Here is a 23,024-nt window from a genome sequence, read left to right on the forward strand (position 1 = left end):
AATTTAAGAAAAAAAGGAATATGATCCCTTGTGATCTTGGATTTATATGACATTTTTCTTTTAACTCTTGACCTGTAAATTGTTAGGCAGACAAGTTTGAGTTGAACAGCAATTACTCGTTGGATTTAAATCCTAACTCTACTACTTGCTAGATATAAGACACAAGGAAAGTATTTGAATATCCTTATTGTCTACTTTCCCCATCTATAAAATAAGAATGATACTATCATTTAACTATTGGGTGTGGCACTAAGAAGAGATGATTCGAGTAATGATCTTAACCTCTAATCAAGAAGTAGAAGCTTTTAACTTGTGTTGATGCTGGTAATGTTAACATTAAAGAGTATTTCAGTTGCATCATGGTTTTAGTTTTTGGATTGTTCATGTTTACAACAGAAATCCAGCTCTTAGTAAACTTCGAAAGAAAGGTCTATGTTAATATTCTGTGCGTAGAGCAGAGAATTTACATCAGTAAAGTTACAACATAGAGACTTCTGAAAACAAAAATTAATGACTCCTGAACTGCAAAAAAATTCACAAAGATAATTACAAGACTCATCAAAGCTATCAGCTGACTTAGCTGCCAGAAATCTCTCCTGGCTTCCCTGATAGATACTATCTTGCTGATCAGCAGGGTCTCTATTCTAATCTGATAAAGTTTCAGATTTGAAGATCTGCAGGCTACTGCCTAATGTCTATAATGGAGCTGTACAAACTAGAGCTACAAATATTCCCTTTTGCTGTTTATATTGAATTCTGCTGGGGATGAGACCTGTGATTGTGTTAGACAAAAATATTAGGACTAGTCTCTGGCACCATGATTCTGATGTCCCTTCAGCGCCACCCATGAGAGCCACATGCTAGAGACATGGTGACGTCTTGTTGTTGAGAGGGTTATACAGCAGTATGTTCTTGATCATGAATGGGCTTGGGACAGTCTGTTATTTTTCTGACAGAGAAATGGGGACCCATGACACATGAGTGTATGAGGCAGGGTGACATCACAGGCATCTGATTGCAGCTGTCTGAGCAACAGGGAGCTGTCACTCTCTGCTGCCTCCCCAGCCACCAGCATTGTGACTCTCCAGCATGTTCTCTAGCTTTGCTAGTGTAGATGTGATTGTCACCCAGGAGATGGTGGCTCACAAAGTCTGTGGAAGGGGAAAGTAACTAAAGGTTCTACGTTGGGCAGGGAATGCTTTTCTATCCCAAGTAATACCTCCTGTTCCTTCCTTCTGCAGGGTGTGGTTGGCGGTGTCATGATTGTCACTCCCAACAACATCATGTTTGACCCTCATAAGTCTGACCCCTTGGTTATTGAAAATGGGTGTGAAGAGTATGGCCTCATCTGCCCCATGGAAGAGGTGGTCTCCATTGCCCTGTACAACGACATTTCCCACATGAAGATCAAAGATGCTCTGCCTTCGTAAGAGCCATTTCTTCTTCTTACACCTGAGCTGTTGAGAGCTTTGAATGGAATTTCAAAGTGAGGGTATAGCCAGAGCCTAGGGCATTGTAAAAGCAAGGAACTGTGTAGAGGAGAGATTTTGTGTTGTGAAGTTGAAAAAAAATAGAAAAATGGGAGGTGGGGATGATTAAGGAAACCTGCACATTCAAATAGTGAAGAAGAAAATTGCTTACCTGAAATTGACCTGGAGAAAGAGACAGAGACAGAGACAGAGACAGACCGGGGGAGGAGAGAGAGAGATGGAGAGTGAGAAAAACAGAGAATAAAGAGAGGGGTGAGGGAGGGAAGGGGGTGGAGAGTGACCAACTAAAACCATCCTCACATTCAAGTTTTGTGTTTGGGGGGGGTATTTAGTGGGTCCAGCTGGCACAGAAAATAGGAAGGGGACAACTGTGAGGATTATTGAGCCTCATTAGTTGTCTGGCTAAGTCTAGAAAAACATTAATTAACAGCTGAACCCGTTGACACCATTGTATACTTCGCCCCTGTAGTGCTTGGCAGCTGCAAGCACCGAAAGCAGACGGTTAAATTAGTCTCACTTGGGGAACTGGCAGCTTGGATTGGGGAGAGGAACGAAAATGAAGAGGTGGTCAAGGCTAGCAAGGAGGCTAATTGGGATGCAGTTGAATGTATTTGCGGGTCATTTTTAAGGAGAGGGGAGAGATAAAGGATCTTGGGTGTTTATAGAAGAAACTTTTGCTTGTTGATCAAGGATGTGAAAAACTAAGTCCTTTAATCTACAGGACATCTCAGTCTTTAATCTGTTAGATGAAATTTTGAGTTCCAGTATGACAGGATTCTCTATCACACTAAGTGTATTCTCATTCCTATAGAATAAACACCCAGTAACAACCATAGTTTAGCTTAGGCTCCTAGAGGCTCAATGAATGCTTATTAAGTTGAAGAATGAGTTAAAGTGCGGGCCGTTGGCGGCACATGCCTTTAATTCCAGCACTGGAGAGGCAGAGACAGGCTAATCTCTGTGAGTTCCAGGGCAGCCTGGTCTACAGAATGAATTCCAGGGTCAGCCTCCAAAACAATACAGAGAAACCCTGTCTTGGAAAAACAAAAACAAAAACAAAAACAAAACAAAACAAAACAAAAAACGAGTCAAAGCCTTTAAAGTCGTTTAGGAAAGCCTAACACTTTATATAGGCGTTCATTTCCTGTTGGGAATAGTCTGTAGTTTCCGTGTAAATGGCTTCCATAACCTAACTCCAGCGAGCAGATCTACTTGGCACTTAGTTACTTTAGTGACATGATCATTTATTTTAAAGCTGGAGAGGTTAAAGCACTGCTAGCACTTCTAGAAAGCATCCTGAAACGCTGAAATTGAAAGTTTTCATTTTAGAAAGGAGTTTACATCTCTGTGAACCCAGCAGAGGTGCTATTACTGTTGTAGGTAAACATTCAGGGGCTCTCGATGTAGAGCCAGCCATACTAAAAATGTGTATTTTTCTTAGCCAAGTGTAGTGGTGCATGTTGTAATCCTAGCAAGTGGGAAGTCTAAGAAGGAGGGCTGTAAATTCAAAACCAGTCAGGGTTACAAAGAAAATAAACAAAATCACAGCAATAAAAGCTGTAACAAACTACCAACCTAGTCAGGTGGTGGTGGCTCATGCCTTTAATCCCAGCACTGGGGAGACAGAGGCAGGCGGATCTCTCTGAGTTTGAGGCCAACCTGGTCTACAGAGCTACACAGAGAAACCCTGTGTCCAGGGGAGGGGACAACGACTACCAATCTAACTAAAATGGCTAGTGTCTTGGCCATTTATTTTAAACTTGAAAGAACACCCTTAGCAAATCTTTTATATAATTCTATTCTGGGTTGAAAGCATCTCCTATTAAGTGGCAGTGCCTAACTATATCTCAGGACAATATGTTTCTGGTGATAAACCAGTTGATATATTGTTATTGGTACAAAATTTAAAATGCTTTAGAAACTTATGCAATATTTTAGGAGCTTCTCTGTAAAATTTCTTTTTCTGTAAATCTTTAAACTGTAAGGCGCTGTTACTTCCAGTAATAATGGAAGTTAACTTTTGTATCTCTTTTACAAGTAATAGGACTTTTTAATTAGAAAATGAGTAAGTTTAATTAGAAACAACTGGTCTTAAGGCAAGAAACCAAACATTATAGTTCAAAGTCAGTCAGTTTATAAGAACAATTAAAGGAGCTGGTATGTCAAGGGGGCATTTCAGAATTCAGTTGACTTCTACTATTTTATAAAAAAAAGGGAAATGTTTGACTTCTTACGGACTTTTAGTCATTAATACTAAAGTCTTCCCTTTCCTTTGTCCTTTCCTTCATAAGCATCAAAAACATTGTTTCATATTGAAAAGCCTTGCGGGTAACATCTCCATGCTTTGAATGCATTGTGTGTTTCAACAGGAGGTACAACTCACGTGGTTCATCCATTTGCCATTCCTTTTGGTTTTGACTTCTATTTTATTTTGTGATCAATCTCTTAGTTTCCTTCTTTTATTTTTAAATCATTTTAGCATAAATTTAAGTTGTAGTGTAATTTTTGGTTTGAGTTTTGTTTTGTGTCTTTTTTTTCCTCCGCTTTGTTTTGGTTTTATTTTTAACATTCCATGTGCATCCACCATTTTTGCCCAACAGTGACCTACCTCAGGATCTTTGTCCTCTGTACAGGCCTGGAGAATGGGAGGACCTGGCTTCAGAAAAAGATATCAATCCATTCAGTAAGTTCAAGTCTATCAACAAGGAAAAACGACAGCAGAATGGGGAGAGAACCCTCGATTTAGATCCCAAATCAACGGGCTCTCCTGAGGAGTCAGCAGAGTGCACACGGGTAAAGCCCTCAGACAGCTCTGAGTCATGGAAATTAAAGAAACTGGAACCTTCCAGGGGGCCAGCCAGTGTGTCTCCCTCCGTAACCCAGCTCAGCAAGGGACCTTCTGACATGCATGCTGCCTTGGAACCCACAGCCAAAGAAAACTGCCTTTTGGGAGAAGATGATGACTTTGTTGACTTGGAGGAACTTTCTTCTCAACCTGGGAGTGGGATGGACAAAGGAGATGCCACGAAGGAACGCCCTTCCCGTGGCCAAAAGAAGAGTGAGCTCCAAACAATCATGTCTGCAAAGAAAATGCAGATGCAGTCATCCCTGGACCTTGCAGGGTTAGAGAGTGACGCTGAACTGAAGGGGGCCCTAGATTTGGAAACCTGTGAGAAGCAAGATAAAGTGCCAGAAGTTGACAAGCAGTCTGAATCCCCGGAATACCAGGTGGAAAGCACCCTGAAGATCCACGAAGATCTCAATAAAGTTAAACTCATTGAATTTTATCTAAATAAAAACAAAGGCGGCTCACAGCTGTCTGAAAATATACAGAAGTCAGAACACAGTGGCAGCACACGGATGGAGCCAGGAGGAATAGACATCACACTTAGTAGCTCTCTTCCCCAAACAGGTGACTCCCCGCCTGAGGGCAACAAAGAGCCAGGTACAGTCTGGGAAAAAGAGAAAGAGACCCTTCCCCTGAAACTGGACCCTAGTGCAGAAGAAAATGTAATCAACAACAAAGAGGCTCTAGATTCTTTGGGATCATCTCTGGACAAGAGCTATCAAGGTGCACAAATGGATAACAAATCTGAGATTCAGTTATGGCTGTTAAAGAGAATTCAGGTACCCATTGAAGGTAAGCTGTTGTTTGGTTGATTGGTTGGGTTTGGGTTGTTTTGTTTTGGTGGTGGTGGTGGTGGTGGTGGTGGTGGTGGTGGTGTGTGTGTGTGTGTGTGTGTGTGTGTGTGTGTGTGTGTGTTATCCATGAATGTATGTGTATACATATTTCAAATATTTGTGGATACAGGTATGTTTATGGTATATACATATGCACATGGAAGCCCTGTGTTGTTTTTGATCATGGTTCACTTTATTTACTGAGGTTGAGTGACTCTCTGAGCCCAGAGCTAGTCTAGTGAATCATCTTGCCCAAGGATCTCCTGTCCATGCCTTCCTAGTGCTGGGGTCATAAGTAGACCACATGGTGCCCTGGCTTTTATGCTGGTGCTAGGAATCTGACCTTGAGTCCTTGTCTTGCACTATGGGTACTTTATACACTGAGCCATTCCCAGCCTCCTGTTGAGTTCGGGGGCTATTTTGGTTATTGTTCTTGTGGTTGTTTAATACCTTCATATTGTACTATATGATTGCCTTTGTAAAATATGCACCTGTTACAACAGTAGAAAAATTATTTGAGAGCGGTGTACTCTCAATAGAATATACCCTTGCTGATAGCATTAATGATTGAGGTAAAAATTTGTAAAACACATATGTACTTAGAACTTGAACTAAATACAGATTCTATTTCAGAAGTATTTCACTTTTCAAATAATTTTTAGACCTTGAATTCCTAAATCTTAAGAAGTTGAAATTGCTTTTGACGAGAGGGGGGGCAAGAAAGAGAGGGAGTGAGGGGGGAGATAGAGGGAGGGGGCAGAGAGAGGGGAGGGAGAGAGAGGGGAAAAGAAGGGAGGGAAGGAGAGAGAGAGAGAGAGAGAGAGAGAGAGAGAGAGAGAGAGAGAGAGAGAGAGAGAGAGAGAGAGAAAGTCTAACTCTGTACCCCTGGTAGAACTTGCTATGTGGACCAGAGGTAACCTGTACCTCACAGAGATCCACCTTCCTTAACTAACCTGGAACTCACTACCTTCCTTAGCCTCCTGAGTGCTGGGGTTAAAGGTGTGTGCCACCATGCGAGGCTGAAAATGCTTTTGAGAAATTTTCATTCTAAACCAAATAGCATTGTAGTACGATGGGGTCTTTCTACTGTTCACTAACAGGCATGCTTGTGAAGTGTTGTGTTAAGGTTCCACATGATGTTTTCCCTGTTCTTGTGTTTACCCTCGCTTTTAGTATGTAGCATGCCATACGACATGCACCAACTTGAAACATGCAAACATGTTATCCGTCTGTGCCAAAGAAAGTCTGATGTTTCATTAGGTTGATGTGATGTTGCTGAATCATGTTTCCATCTGTTGCCAACCCCTCTTTGTAAGTTGAGAGGTTTTTCTGTCACCAATACTGTCAGGACTGAGGAAAGCTTCTTCATATGTGATTCAGATATGCTTCCCTCAAAAGAAGAAAAGAGCAAGACCCCGCCCATGTTTCTGTGCATCAAGGTTGGAAAACCGATGAGAAAATCCTTCGTCAGTCACACCGCCGCCATGGTCCAGCAGTACGGCAAGAGAAGAAAACAGCCGGAATACTGGTTTGCTGTTCCCCGTGAGAGGTGAGCAGAACTGAGACAGTGTCCACTGTCAAGGTTCCAGTTGTCTGTGGATCGTTTATCTCCAAATATCAATTTCATTCTTCAATAAGAGAGTTTTCTTAATTATAGTTTTGTTTTGTTTTGTTACTTTCTTCTCGAAGGGTACATGCTGGTTTTCTTCTAAATGGTCTTTTTGACACAACATATATGAGGTTGCTGTAGGGACAGTATGCTAATCCATTCTCATGACTTCCTGCCAAGTTGATTTTCAAACAAAGAAGGATGATAACTCTTAGATATCTGAAATTGGAAATGTTCTTCTGATGGGAATAAAGGGGTGGGGTGGAGCTGATGCAATCTCTTGACGTGCAGGGAAGAGAGAGGATTGATGGTCGTCTCTACAGTGCCTAAGTGTGAGGGAACAGCAGAGGCTAGGACCTTCTGAAGGGTGTGCCCGTGACTCAGTGGCATGAGAAACATGGCATGAGATCCCCGGGTAGATAGTGGGGGTAATGCCTTTAAAGAATTTGTGTTTTCATTCGTTGGGGAGTGGTGGCCTGTTTTTAAAATGGTGGTAATTATATATGAGTTTTAATTTATACATGAGTGTACAGTCTATGATGATCAAACCAGTGTAATTGCCATATCTGTCATGTTAAACACCTATCATTTCTTTTTGGAGAGAATATTTACAACTCCTCACTTGTAGCAGTTTTTAGATGCAGAATATATTATTCTAACCTCTCTCCACTGTACTATAGGTCTCTGGACCTTACTCCTTTTATCTAACTCGTTTTGTACTCATGACCTAGGTTCTCCCTGTTGCCCACACCTGCCCAGACAGGTAAATGGGCATGCTGTCTTTCCTAACCTGGCTTCCTTCACTTAACTCTCTAGGCTCCTGTGTGTTGCTGCAGATCACAGGCCCGTGCTGACTTTATGGCTGAGTAATACATTCTTCTGTGCCTATGCCACCTTACGTTCGGCCATTCATCTCTGGCTGGACACTTAGGTCGCCGTCACATCTTGCCTGTTAACAAATCAGTTCTACAGTGAGCATGAGAGTGCAGGCAGAGCTTTGTATCTGAGTTATCACCAAAGAGGAGACTTTATTGGTTTGGGGACAGACAATAGTGGCATAGAAATTCTTCAGCAGTGTACTACTAATGATATGTTTGTGGAATATAAAATGGGAGTTTTAAAAGAAAATTAGAAAATACTCTTTTTAAAGATTGATTTCCTTTTGTATGTGTGGTAGAATAAAAAGATTTACAGAAAATAAATGCAACAAACTGTACTAATTTTGACTCTGAAACCCACACACCTTCCTTTTCTAAACTGGTCACCAGGCATCATCTAGATAGGTGTTTGATGAGTAAATAGAGAGAACTCCCTCATTCACCTTCTGTAACATGAATTCTCATAAAGCCAAATGAAATCCTAAGCAAGGCCACACTTTCAAGATGATTGTTGCCCAGGGCGGTAATCCTCATCAGGAGAAGTGCTGCATTTTAATAAATTATAGCTTAATGTGAAGATAATAGGATTTTAATGAATGGATTTGCTAATAACTCCCTTTTCTCCTAGGTACAAACCCACATTAACATGGGCAATAAACATAGTTTGTTTTGTATTTAATATACCCTTATGTAACCCCAGGATTTCATGAAGTTTTGAAGTAGGACTATGGGTAAGGGGCATATATGTCTCATACAGTTATTTTATTTATTAAGAGAAATGCAAGTATCTGAATGTGTAGCAAATTGAACCCCTAGGAGTAGAATCTTGTCAATGGATCCATCTCTGTTAAGACTTGTCTACTTCATGATTTTATAGGTAGAGGAGAAATAGCACTGAAATTTTCAGCCATATTATGAGTTATCTAGACTTCATTTGGAGAGAGACAAAGAAACAGAAAGAGCAAGATTGATTAAATTTATATCTATTGTTTTCTCTGAGAAAATATATTATTTGTAATAATTGTAAATTGAGTTTCTTTTAGAAAGGCACAGTGTGAACCAAGAAGTCTTGTAGAATAACTTAGCAAACTCACATATGTAATTATTTTTCCTGTCATTCCTTAACACAGAAGACAGTTTTAATGCCGAAACAATACTTTTCTTGGACCTTTTATAGAAGTGATTTTGCAAGCTTCTTAATGAAGGTCATTTGTTGAATTCCATCACACTGTATTTTATAGTACCATGGCTTACTTGTCTTTGAGTAGCAAATAATCTCCTGTCTTGAACTTATTGTTAATTAACTAAATATTTTCTTGGAGACATGTTGCATTCTTTAATTGTGGTAGCTTTTGTGATAAATATTAGGGAATTTACTCAAAATTATTCCATTTTGTATGTCCATGAGTCACTGGCCCTTCATAAATTCACATTTTAGATTAAGAAACGACAGATGATGGAGTGGTCCTATTGTTCAGTCTCACCAAGACTTCCAAGTGCACACTATGAAAAGGAAGTTTATATTAGTGATAATTTGGGGAATTATTCAGCTTAAGGTCATCAGAAGATCTTAATGAGAAGCTAAGGTGTGCCATGCTGTGCCTTCTCATTCTGATGATAGTTTCTGGATTCCTTCACTACCTCAGAAAGAACATTTCCACATACCTTCTGTTAAATGAATGCATGCATGGTGTCCATGGTATTGCTGAGTCACACCAATCAGTTGCTTCCTTTCTGGATTACATTGTCCTTTCACACAGAGATGTGGCATCATATTCTTCCAAGAAATGTCTCTTTGACTCATCCAATACCTCAATGTTTTTAGCCAAAGGGATCTTGAGGTTGACAGAACTTATCAAATCTATGCATCACTGTTCCTCCCTATTGTTCCTAGTACTCTTTAAGTAGATGTTTGAGTTTTCCTTTTTCTGTATTATTACTAAGAAATGAATGCTACCAAGTCCACTTCTTGTTCCTATGCAGTGTGTTGTGAGTCCCTTAACTCCAGCAATGAATGGTTTATAAGAAAGAAAGCAAACACAAAGCACCCCCGCTATAGTCTCTGGTATCTCTTTTGTATGGCTGGTAGGGTTTTGTTTGGTTTCCTATAACAATTCTTATTAAATCGTAAGCACTAGAAATTGGAGAGGCATTGGTCTTTAAAACTGTCTAAAACATAATGGTTTTATTCCTTGGTGGAAGTTGTCATAGATTTAAGACCTGTATGACTCCAGGACAGCTGGTAGTTCCTTCAAATTCAACCAGATAACACTACCTGAAGCACACTCATGGTCTCCTGTGAATTAAGTGTATGGCAACCATAACCTGTCTCTGTCCCCACCGCATTTTGCAAAGTCAGGTACTTCCCTTGAGTCAACTAAGGACGGCAATGGTGTGCTAGGAATATTTATGAAATTTCCAGATTTCAATTTATACACCTACAATATCCCAACTTTTCCAACTTTGACTCTTGGTCTTAATTTAACTGTGAAGACAATAACTCCACTTTGTCAATAATCTAATCTAGTTTAAATTGGGAATTCCTTATCTCAGATGTCTGTGTCTTAATATAATTCTAATATCTGAATTGAAGCATATAATTATGACTGACACATATCTTTTATAAAATGTTCCTGTGAACACCCAAAATAGGATGCCTGCTTTTAGACCACCAGCTCAACTCAACTACCCATTTACCCAGATCTGGATTAAGAGGGTGAAGGAGAGCATGTGGGGCACTCATATATATATATATATATATATATATATATATATATATTTATTTGATAAATTGATAGAAGATAGACAGACAGATGAGATAACAACAAACTACCAGGGCTTCATAAAGACTCTTGGTTTTGGTTAACATACCCCCTGCCCTAGCTCCTACCCACCTACCCCCATCCTCATCCCTGCATAAATCATTATCTCCCCATGTCTGCCCCACCTATGTCTCTCATATATCATGTGTTTTACTATCCCCTCTTATACTGTTTATTTGGATTATGAGTTTGTAGGTTCTCAAGAAGCTTTTTCATACATATTTCATTTTGGTCAAGCCTTCCCCTGGCCCCTTGTTTCCCTGTCTGCATCATTTCTGCCACCAGTATTTCCCTTCTGTAATTTAACCTGTATTCTATTATCCCACTCTCTAAATGTACCCACCCACCTGTTTCTAATTTCCTCATATACTACCAAGTTAAACATGCAAAAGTGTACCCACAGATGAGAAAGAATGTGTGGCATTTGTGTTATGGGGGGCATTCCCATTCAAACCATGACAGTTATCCATAACGTTTAACACCACTACCTGCTACCCATGTTTCTTGGATTCTTTTGCTTTCTTATAAGTTTGCATCTAAGAAATAGCATAGCACTTAGTATGTCACGATCCATATTCCACAGTATTAATTACATCAGTGCATGAATAAGCTGAGCCTATGACCTAATAGATGAACCTTGGTCATATTTAGTTGTCCTTGTACCTAAAATACTTAGACTTATAATATGTAGCTGGTACAAAAACAGAAAGTCGTTTTTCATAGCTATTTCACGGAACTAACTTTAATGTATATTTACCAGTATAGCTTTAGTTTTTTCTGTGTATTCTATTTTAACACTATATAGGCCACGCATGTATATTGCTATCTTTGTTTAATAGGATGTCTTTCCCCCACTAAAATTCTGGCTGCATTTCTTTAATGTGCTTTGTGTTAGTTTTATAATAATAAAGAAAATCAGTTCTCCTATTCAACTCTTTTTACAGTATTGAGATGCCCAAGTCCTAAAGACCCTTATAGAAACTAAGCAAAATGTTCCTCATAGCGCATTTCTCAGAAAAGCAAAGGACGAATTAAAGCTATGCATGCCGACCTAGTTTTCTAGCATGCAATCTTTAACCACAGTTAAGAAAAAGTTTTCAGACCAGAAACCACCTTGCTGTTAATGGGATCAGGGTTAAGTTGGAATCTGTAGTGAGTGCCAACAAAACCCTTGTTTCCAACATTCGTTACAGTGTACTCTCTGGAACAACTTTGGTTCAAACCTAGCCAGGTATATTTTAGAATAAGAAATAATTTTTTAAAAATCATCTGATTTTAAAAGTACTGAATATCATTCATCTTTTCCTTTTATTTTTCTTTATTATTTATTTCTGTGCCAAAGGTTGAAGCAGTCCCTGCCCTCTACCGCTAGCACACCCAAGCCTGTGCTGTGATCCTGTCAATATGCTTTAAAGTGTTGCTAGGAACGAAAGGCAAGGAAAGAAAATCAAAAGAATTCCTAGATAAGGCCAGCGTCTTCCTATTTAATACCAACTTAGGGGAAGCGCTAGATAGATTCACGGTTATTAGTCATTCACGTAAGTATTTTCACTGTTCCTAAATAGTTACTGTACCAAGCCTCGCTGTGATGGTGATTGCTCTTCCTTCTTTTCCTGGCGTTTTTACCCTTTGCTGAATTCACTGAAATGTGTCACCTTCCAGAACTGCCTTCCAGTAACTTCAGTAAACAGCTTTGTTTGAGCTGTGCTTTGTATGAGTCAATGTCTTGAGCTAACCATTGACTTTATAACCACCCGGTGCTCTTGAGAAATGACCCTCTTCCTAAGCCAATGCTGCAGAGTGGTGGCTGTGCTTTCCTGTAAAGGACCAAGTGCCAGAACTTCCAAGACAAGCTTGAGGTCTTACTCCAAGCACATCAATTAATCTCCACCAGTGAGTGCTGCACACAGGGTTCGGAGGTACAAAAGAGTCACAGAGGCTCCTGGATGTTAGCCACAGCTCTTGGAATTTTAGTCACTTGTGGTCAACTGTGGTCTGGAAATACTCTATGGTACAATATAGTATGGAGATACACATATGCACACAGCACACAAACACACACACACACACAGCATTCATACAGCTTTTATGTTTTATTACTGCTGTCTTTTGCTGCATCTACTTTACTATAGGTTTGTGTATACAACAATAAAAACATATATATGTTTTAATATTATTTCAGCATTCAGACAGCCTCCAGGGTCTTACAGACGAGGGTGTTTTCTATTTAAATGCCTGAGGAACTGGGCTGTAGGGCTCAGGGCACGGGCAGGGGCTGAGCCTCCCAGAGCAGTTTCTGCAGCCCTTAGTTGTATGGACGAGTGGACCTGCTGTTGCTCCATCTTCTCATTTTGTCCAAACAAACTGAAGCACAGATTATGGGTGCCAGATCTCCCAGTTTTTAAATATGAACTACTGTTTAATGTAAAAAGTAAGCAGACCAAAAAGAACGCATCTGCTACTGAGCCCAGCCTACAGCATGACAGCCCAAGGCCTATAAGATGGATGTTGGTATAAACTTTGGTTTTTATTGAGTTTTAAGTTACCCATTTGATATCTACAGCTATTGCTTTGCATGGTGATTCTCAAGAGAGAGGTTTCTTGATATGTTTGGTGAGCCTCAACAGTGAAATGTACTTTTTCAACTAGATTTAACCAGTGTTCACAATTACAAATTGTACGTCTTCAGGGCATAAAGCATTTCATGTTTGCAAGCATTGTGAAATATGCACCACAACCAAGCCAGTAAACATCTCCATCATCTTTCATAGTAACCATTTTCTCCCTCCCCCCTTCACTCCCTCCATCCTCTCTTCGTTTCTGCCTTCATTTTGTGTATGACAAGAACACTTATTAGCAGATTTCAAGTGCAGTAGTCTCCTTTGTCGTGGTCTTATTTCCTAATGTTTGTTACCTGTAATCAACTACAGTCCTGAAATACTAAATGGAAGTCTCTAGAAGCAAGCATTCTGGAACTTTACATTGAGTGGAACTTAGAGCAGTGATGGAATCTGGTAATCCATCCCACCTAGAATTGAATCATCTCTTTGACTTCTCTGTGGATACTGTATTTCCTGCCAGCACTTCCGGTTGTTTCTCGTGATCAATGTTGTTGACTGTTTTTACTCTTTACCCCTTGGGGAGGACTGCCACCGAGCTCCCAAATAAATCCACATGGAGACTTTTTCTTACTTATAAATGTCCAGCCTTAACTTGGCTTATTTCTAGCTAGATTTTCTTAGCTTAAATTATCCCATCTATCTTTTGCCTCTGGGCTTTTTTCTTTTCTTACTTCGGGAGTATCTTATTTTCACTTTTACTCCATGGCTGGCTGTGTGGCCGGGTGGCTGGCCCCTAGCCTCCTCCTCTCCTTGTTCTCTTGTTCCTTCCATCTCCTTTTCTCTCTCTCTATTTATTCTTTCTGTCTTCCAGCCCCACCTCTCCTTTTTTTTCCTACCTTGCCATCGGCCATTCAGCTCTTTACTAGACCAATCAGGTGTTTTAGACAGGCAAAGTGACACAGCTTCACAGAGTTAAATGAATGCAACATAAAAGAATGCAACACACCTTTGCATCATTAAACAAATGTTCCACAGCATAAACAAATTTAACACATCTTAAAATAATATTCTATAACAAATATGGATTATAAAATGGACTGTTGGATTATCCCGGTGTTTGTGTTCATTGTAGTCTGATGCTACAACCCATTGCCTGTGCCTGTCATATACCTAAGTTTACATCTTATGATGTAAACATTGAATCACCCCACATCATCACAAGAAGGCAGGCAAGGATGTACAATAAGACATTTTGAGATGGGGATACCACACTCAGAAATTTTACTACAGCACATTATTATGACTCTGTGATCTTTTATTAATCTCTTACTGGACATAACTATCATAATAAAAATGTTATGCATATAGGATATGGCATTATCTAATTTCAGTTATACCCTGGTTGTCTTAAAGCAGACCCCATGGGAGAGAAAAGACCCCTTCTAGATGGCTGACAGGATTACGTGTGGGCACTCCCACATGTGCATTGCCACGCTTAGGGTCTGTCCTTGGAAGTCTTTGCCTAGATCTCAGATGTAGCTATGGCAACAAAGCCTTGTTTCTACCTGGTCCCATCTCTCCTCCGCTTTTTGCTACTTGACAAAAAAAGTCTTTCTAAACTCTAGATCTGTCCTCGCCTCTTCCTCACTAATAATATAGGTGTTCCCTGGATTGCAAAATCTCAAGTTGTAGCTGTTCACACACGTCCTTCCCTCCACATGTGCCCCTTATCTGCACACCATCTGCACTGCTCTCTTTCCTGGCTGTCTTAAAGAGACTTAAATCACTGCGGGATCCTTTTTTATTATTATTATTTAGGATGTGATAATATCTGTGAAATGAGAAGCACAAATGCTAGTTTTATCTATAAATAATACCTTCTGAAGCATGTAACTGGCAAAATGTGTTCTATATATACTCTGAAGTGATTGAGGACACCCTGTGACACTTTAGAAAATAGTGGCCTTAAGGTATTATGTAATCCTTGAAGCCGATGGCCAGAACTCCATCCAGTAAGCAGATGGACTTATCATTGCTTCTGTAAGGATTCCTCCCTTATCGGTTGAGTTCCTGTTCAAAGGTCCCACCTCAAGCCTGTGGCTTAGGTGCAGCTTGGTGCTGTGTTAGGAGAGATTTTCTTCCAAAAGTGTGATACATCTCTTAGTGACTGATTTCCTTATATTGTTAACTGTGGCCACATTCCTATTCACAAGTCCAAAGAAAATGTGTTTAGTAAATGCATTGTAAATAGAGTTTTCTTCTGATAAACATTCAAATAACCTTTGCAAATAGACACAAGGAGTCAGAGTAGGGACCACTGTTAAATGGGCTCACAGGAGTGTATAGTGGGCATTTCCACATGCGCATTGACATGCCTAGGGTCTGGCCTTGGAAATCTTTCGCCTGGATCTCAAATGTAGCTATGACAACAAAGGGAGATGCTGGAAGAGTTTTATAGGGCCAGGTGAAGTGACTTTCTTCTTAGCCTGACTCCAGCACCAGATCTACTTCCCCCTTTCCCAGGACCCAATACATGACCAAGTTTTTCTGCTCATTTGTTACATGTAATACAGTACACCACTTCAAGAACAGTTGGCAGCTACATTGGCTATAATTACTGGTAATGGTGCTGGCTAGGAGCACAGCCCTGGATAATGTCCCAAGGCTGATGATTCATCAGGGACCAGACCACAAGGTGAATCACTGTGAAGTCTCAAGCCTCAACAGGCTTCCTAAGGTCAATGCCATAAGGATTGAGATCCTGCTGTCATTTTGCAGTTGGTGACTTGAGAAAACCAGTTTGGCTAAAATGGTAAGAAGAGGAGCAGCGTTTTTAACCCTTTGCCTCCTTTCAGAATGTGTGTGAGGCAGACTTGATTTACCAGCAGCATATACTAAAGAATAGACAGATCAGAACAGCTGATGTCAGGGATGAAGAGGGGTGTGTTAGTCCAAATGATAGATACACTCTGGAAAAAGAATGGGAAGGAACTTCCGGGGGGAGGGAGACATATCTAGAACCTTTTCTTCTTCTTCTTCTTCTTCTTCTTCTTCTTCTTCTTCTTCTTCTTCTTCTTCTTCTTCTTCTTCTTCTTCTTCTTCTTTTAAGGATGGAGAAATGCATGTAGGTTTAAGGATCCACATGAAGGACACAGAACGATAGACCAGAGGTGGGAGAGTAAGGGGACAGGATGGGGACACCTGGTCAGCAATGGACTGGTAAGGTGCAGAGAGGAAGGTGACAGCAGTCAAAGAGGAATTGTGGTGAGCTAGATCACTATGGTAAGTTGCAGGGGGACTCTAAAGAGGGTATGGGCAAGAGAGGCTGAGTGCTTGCGATGGTGGGGAGAGGTCTAATGGCACTGTGAGGAGTAGAGGAGGAGCCATGTGTGATCGTGGGACGCACAAGGGAACAAGAAGGCCAAAGGGACGAGCACACAGGGTCAAAACACAAGGGAGGGTAGCTGGATTGACATAGAATTGTGTGACTCCAGGAGAGACCCCATAGCTGGGGGAAACTGAGCAGAGAGGGGTCATGAACGCAGAAGATGTGAGTCTAGTCGGAAGGAAGCGATGGACAAGGTGGGATCCAGAGGAACAAGTGGGGAAGCTGGGGGCCTGAGGTTTAGTTCTTGAGGTCTACTGAGTTCTGGAAACTAACAGCTAGGAAATCCCCATTAGGTAAAAAGAACCAGCCCAAGACTTCAGCTAAGTAAACTGAAGGCAACAGTAATTCAGTCATATCCTCTCCCTGGCCCACAAACAGATCCTATAATATAAACAAAGGGAAGGGAATTAAACACAAAGAGTTGGGAAAGGGGATGGGACAGGACACTTATCCCTTCTATTTGGTCTCCAAGGACCTTTGAACTTTAGGAAACTAGTTTTAAATCAATTTAAACTTTTTCTCTTGTGGAACAGAGTGTTTAAATTCCTTTTACTTTTCCCTCAGTTGCCTCAGATGATGTCCCTGACTACATGAGAAAGTGAGGGCATATTAATATTATGTGGGAAGCTAATGTTAAAAGAAGTAAGGGTGGGATAGTAGTCTAGATGTCTGGAAAAACAAAAAAAGACCTGCACATTTTCTATCAGAATATACCTTGCAGTCTGCCATCTTATTTTCGCTGTGACCTCCCAGGCAAGAGACAACTTTTGTAGCTACTGAGACAGGGCCTACAGCCACTTCCCTAAGTTCAGTGTGCACACCAGTTGGTGAGGCCTGGTCCTGAATTATTGCACTTTGTGCCTACAATGGGGAAGTTTACAAACAGAAGTAGGAACTGGGAATAGGGGCCCTGAGAGCCAGCAGGGGCACTGCTGATATTTACATAAACTTTGTTCAAAGCCCCAAACCAAGGAAGTAATTGTGATGTATGACCTCTGTCTATGGAAACAGAAAATAGACCTATCTACAGAATTCTTCTAAAGGCAGTCAGCCTGAGCTGGCTGGAACATGCCTAGGGAAGGAGTGTTTGGGCATGTTATTCCATTGCTGGTGTCTTCAGCTCCTTATCTTTACATTGGGCAATCTTTGACTGGTAGGGTCACTGTGTAGCTTTTCCTTTATGGGAAGCCTTGTCTTTCCTAAGCATCGGTTATGCCCAGAGCTCATTCAGAGTATGAGGCTGGGCCTGACTTCTCTTGACCCACAACTGGCTACTTCACACTCTGCCACTCTGAACATCGGTAAACCCAGAACTAAAACTGATCGTTCACTGAAAATTTGGCAATCCTAGAAGAGGCTTGACATTGGTTTTTAAGGAAGCCTCTTTACCTGAGCATCCCAGACTGCTGCCCTGACTGCGAATACTTCTAGAAAGAATGGCACTGGAACACTTTACATCAAAACTCACAAGTCCTCTGCCAAAGAAACCTAAGGCAAAAGGCTAACACTGTGGTGTGGATTAGCATGCCACTGCGCATGTGTGGCCTCTAGGCTCACTCAGGACACATGTCTCCTCCTAGCATGTCTCACCTTGCCGCCTACTCTAAACCCATCCATCCCAGGAGCTCCGCTCCCCTTCCTCCAGCTTTTCATTCTGGTGTAAACCTAACATTTCACCTATGCGGCTCCTCTCTTGGCTCACTCTTGGCCTCTTTGCCCTCTAGCCCCGCCCTCCGCCCACCCCACCCCCACTCCCACCCCCACCTCGTATCTCTCTCCTCTCGTGACCTGGCTCAACCTGGACTCCTCCAGATGCCCCTGGCTGCGCTCTCCTTCGCGTCTACAATAAAATCCTTCTCCTCCACAATACCTTGGAGGTGTCACGTCCTCATTTTCATTCCCCTGCCTCCATTTGTTACAGCTCCCAAGAAAGAAAGATACATACACTTATGCATCTTTTTCCTTCCCCAGCGTGGCCAGAGGCAGGAGGCACGGTCAAAATTGAGCATCAGCATCATCACACACTCAAATTTGTTCCCTTAGATAACCAGGCTAGACTGGAGCACTCCTCCAGGCCAGCGGGGATGCTGTCCCTCAAGGATAGTGAGGTACAGAAGGGGATGCTGTCCCTTGAGTTCGCCTCTGTTATGACCATCAGAGCATATCAGAGAGGCTTCAGCCACACCGAACTTCAGATGAAGTGGGTTCCCTTAAGGAGCGCTCTGACCCTTTTTCAGTCTTGTCTTTCTTTAGCCTTCTACCCAAATTCACCTTCCCAGTGAATTGTGGGAATCAGTTGTCTCCATTGAGCAGATAGTGTTCCATTTATGTTCTCACTGAGAAATACTGAGTCAGCCTCATCTTACTTACCTCTAGAGTTAAACAGAATGATGGAGATGGTAACCCTTGGCCATGTTGATGTTTCTGTTACCAAAGAGGGAAGTGGCTAGAAGTTTCTGAGATTGGTTCTTTCCCTAAAATCTGTATAGACTTGCACTTCCACGATTTGTGTGTCTTAAATGTCTCAGAAGGGATGCAGAACTAAGTCTGAAGCTGTCCCTCATCTTGGTTTCCTTGCAGTTTCACAAAGAAATAAAGTCCAGCGCAAGCTCAGCTTCTGTCAGATTGGATGCTTCCTTCATCGGTGTCATCCTAGACAATGACTTCCCTATGAGAGTGAAGTACTTTGTGATTAAAAAAACATCAAAATGTCATCAGCCAGGAAAAAGACTTGAAAATAGTTGAGAAACAATGTGGAATAAGCAGAGAGTTTGCAGTGTGGGTGATAGAGAACCCTGTTGACCACCTCAGGAGACATAGTTCTGGGAGGATACTGATGGCTGAATTCAGAGTCCTCATCCCTTAGATATAAGGATAATGGGTTGAATTTAATATCCAATCCCAACCAGAGCTAATGCTCCAGAAAATTAGGGTCACTGACACAGTCACTGGGCACTCAGGAAGCTCTGTCACAGGTGCAATGCTCTCCAGCTTGTTCCCACTAGAGTTCACTGAAACTTAACAACTCTTTGCAATGGAAGAGTACACTCTAGGGAACTGGTAACCCAGTAAGATGTGTTAAGGGCTGTGAGTGTGGCTTGGTGGCAGTGCACTTGCCAAAAGAGCCTGTATGTTCACGCCTACTTACAAAACACTACAAACGCATAAGAAATCGGTGAAGCCATCACCTTTATTTGTGAGCGCATAGGGGCATTTCTCGTGATTTGCCCTTTTGAATGTATTTAGATATTGAAATTCTACCAATCCCAGCGTTTGGTCCCAAGCACTAGAAGCCTGTGGAAGGGAGGAGACGTGTTAGGAAGGAGTTACTGGTTTAGCTTTGAGTAAGGTACTGGTGATGATGTAAATGAACCATTGTCAGGAAACAAATCACTTCTGGGATTAGACATCTGAGGAAAGCTCACCTAGAAAGCACTGTAGACAGACACAGTGATGTTATTAGTGGAAGCGATATGTATTCAGGGAGGTATAGCTGCATGCATGGCCACTTGGTGGCTGGACAACTCGGGCTTTTATCAGAGTTCACACAGCAGTAGTCTGGTGGTCTTTGTCCAGAGTGTCCTCATCTGACTGATGTTCTCTGTAAGTATTTTATGGCCAACAGAAAACACTGGGGCTTGTCTGTGAGTGACAAGCCAGCTGTGAGTGACGGTCCAGCTGCCAGTGACGCTGAGGCCTGGCTGACTATATCCTACGTATTGAAGCCATTTTCCTCTATTTACATGAAAGCCAGCCACACGCAATCGGGAAGCCACTTATGCTGCCCAAATTTGATTTTTCCCCTAATATGAGCATACACCATGTAACATATGACTCTTTTATAAAAGTTAGAGAGGAATATATTTGGTTCTCCACTATGTCCCTGCTCCAAGCAAATTTACAATGAGCTACATTTTTAAAGAAAGCCTGGAGAATTATATACTTATCAAACCTCTCTGGAGTAGTGATTCATTTCATGTTTTCTCAATTAACAGCCAGGAGGGAGATGTACAGGACAAAAGTAATATAATCCCTACATAGGGAAATCTAGTTTTCTAAAATTATGTTTGTATGATTATCATTGCATCAGATTGTTTCTTTGGTAGTACATTCCAACTCTGCAGCCACACTACCTTTGAACACATCTGAGCAAAGCAGGGTTGAGCTTGCTAAGTACTTGCATGGCAGACAATTCAACCCTACTTCTAGGAAGATAAACAGCAGCTTTATCTGTACCTATGGGAAATGGCACTCAAACAGAGTGGATTGCTCATGGCATTATTTGTGACAGCATATCTGTGAAACAGCTCACATGTCCAACTATATAGAATGGCTATATAAACTACGTAGGCCTACCTGGTAAAGTATTGGATAGCTATAAAAGAAAGAATGAGGAAGCTGTTGGTGTAGGGATAAGGGAAGATAAAATAAAGAATAATAAAAGAAAAGGGAAAATAAAAATATGTGCACATAATAATTACCTTCTTGTGAGAGTAGTAGGGAAATTTCTTTTCCCCCTCACATAATATATCCTGATTGCAGTTTCTTCCTCTGTTCCTCAAAGATCCTCCCCACCTCCCCTTCCATTTAGACCTACCTCCCTTTCTGTCTCTTATTAGAAATCAAATAGGCTTCTAAAGGATTATTATAATATAATGTAGTTAATATAATGTAAAAGATAAAAACCATACTAATATATTGGAATAGGACTAGACAAACAGAAGGAAAGGCACAAGAGACATAGACTCAGAGAGCCACTCATGCACACTCAAGGATTTCATAAAAACACAAAACTGAAACAATAATATATATACAGTAGACTATGACTTCCCTATGAGAGTGAAGTACTTTGTGATTAAAAAAAAATGTCATCTTTTTACCTGTAGAGGAGAAAGAGAATGCATGTATTTTTGTATGTATGTGTGGATCTTTCTGACCCCACTCCTGCAGGATTTCCTAAGCCCTGGGGGGAGAGGTTTGATGGAGACAATCTGTGTGTTCCAAGACCTCCTATTCTCTGGATGATGTGTGTCTGTGGGTCTCTGTATTTGTTCTCGTCTGCTTCAGGAGAAATTGTCTCTGTGGATGGCTAAGCACACATTCCCTGGGAACCAGCAGGACACTCCAGCCAGGAAAGCAGCTAGGCTAACCAATCTTTCCCTCTTCCTCCTTTCCTCCAAATCCATTCCCCTGGTCTCATCCCCAGACCTGTAGCAGATCACCTGATGCAGCCTCGCCTCTTCCCCTACTCTATCTCTAATAGAGCACACAGAGCTTCCCCTCCAAACTTCCTTCCCCCAGCTCATGGGCTTCATCCCAGCCTCCAACTCCAGCACACATTCCCTGGGAACCCACCAGCCAAGCCTTCCAGAGAAGCAAGCAGGCCTGCAAAGCAGGTAGGCAAGCTTTAGATCTCCACTGTGTCTCCTTCTGTTCAGATCCAATTCCTCAGTCTCATCCCCAGCCCAGTAGCAGACTGCCTGTTGTGATCCGTTCTCACTCTCTGCCCCCATTTCTAGGGGTTTCCCCTGTCCTCCCTCCTATGGACCTCTTCACCACCCTTCTGAGCCCGTCCACATTCTGAAGTGTCAGCCACCAATAACCTAGAAACACAGTTTACTGAGAACCACCAATGGACACACTTGGCAGCCTCCCAGAAGAATTTTCTACCAGGCAGCACACAGCCGCCACACCCTCCTAAAAACCAGACAGGGCAATATAAATAAAGGAATGGACATCCACCTAACAAAGACAAGACCAGATATCAGCTTCTAGAATTACAATCTTCCCAAACCCAGATGCCTAGATGCCTGCATAAAAACAAAATCAATAATGGCCAGGACAATATATCTCCACTAGAGCCCAGCAACCATACCACAGTGGGCTCTGAGAATTGTAACACAAGATAAAGACCTTAAAATAGCCTGTATACAATGGAGGTTCTCTAGGAGGAAATGAATAAACCCCATAAAGGGATGTCTGGAAACAAACCACAGACAGTTGAAGGAAGTGAATGCAATAGTTCAAGACATAAAGGTGGAAATGAAATCAATAAATAAACCAAAACTCTGGCTAATCTAGAAATGAAAAAAATTAGGGCTCAAGCAGGAACCTCAGAGGCAAACCTCACCAACAGAATACAAGAGTTGGAAAAGAGAGTCGGAGGCATTGAAGACAGGACATAAGAAATCGATACCTCAGACAAGGAAAATGCTAAATCTAAAAATACTCCTGGCACAAAACATCCAGGAAGCCTAGAACACTATGAAAAGACTAAATCTAAATACTGGGAATAGAAGAAGAAACCTAGAGCAAAGGCACAGAAAATACTTTCAAAAGAGTCATAGAAGAAAAATGTTCCTAACCAAAAGAAAAAGATACCTCTTGAGATACAAGAAGCATACAGAATACCAAACAGACTGAACAAAAAAAATTTCCCCGTGGCATATAATAATCAAAACCTATTAAATGTACAGAATAAACAAGGGAACGGAGCAAATGACATGCAAAGGCTGACCTGTTAGAATAACACCTGACTTCTCAATGAAAGCATGAAGGGACTGTACAGATGTTCTCTATACGATACCACAGAATC

At 41.4% G+C, this 23,024-nt stretch overlaps 1 protein-coding gene across 3 annotated transcripts in view; it reads left to right on the forward strand.

The window, feature by feature from the left end:
* The window catches only part of Ncoa7 (nuclear receptor coactivator 7), a 137,155-nt gene that overhangs the window by 91,800 nt on the left and 22,331 nt on the right, over positions 1–23,024 (forward strand). For 2 of the 3 annotated variants that reach the window (XM_005065771.4, XM_040728440.1), the window contains exons 8-10: positions 1,242–1,426; positions 4,091–5,130; positions 6,552–6,720. In XM_005065771.4, coding sequence (XP_005065828.1) covers positions 1,242–1,426; positions 4,091–5,130; positions 6,552–6,720 — 1,394 coding nt within the window. The remainder of the gene's footprint in view (positions 1–1,241; positions 1,427–4,090; positions 5,131–6,551; positions 6,721–23,024) is intronic. The other variant, XM_013110208.3, reaches the window with a different exon arrangement.

The sequence above is a fragment of the Mesocricetus auratus genome, unplaced genomic scaffold (assembly GCF_017639785.1).
Source record: "Mesocricetus auratus isolate SY011 unplaced genomic scaffold, BCM_Maur_2.0 Super-Scaffold_100018, whole genome shotgun sequence".
In the NCBI taxonomy this organism is placed as follows: Eukaryota; Metazoa; Chordata; class Mammalia; order Rodentia; family Cricetidae; genus Mesocricetus; species Mesocricetus auratus.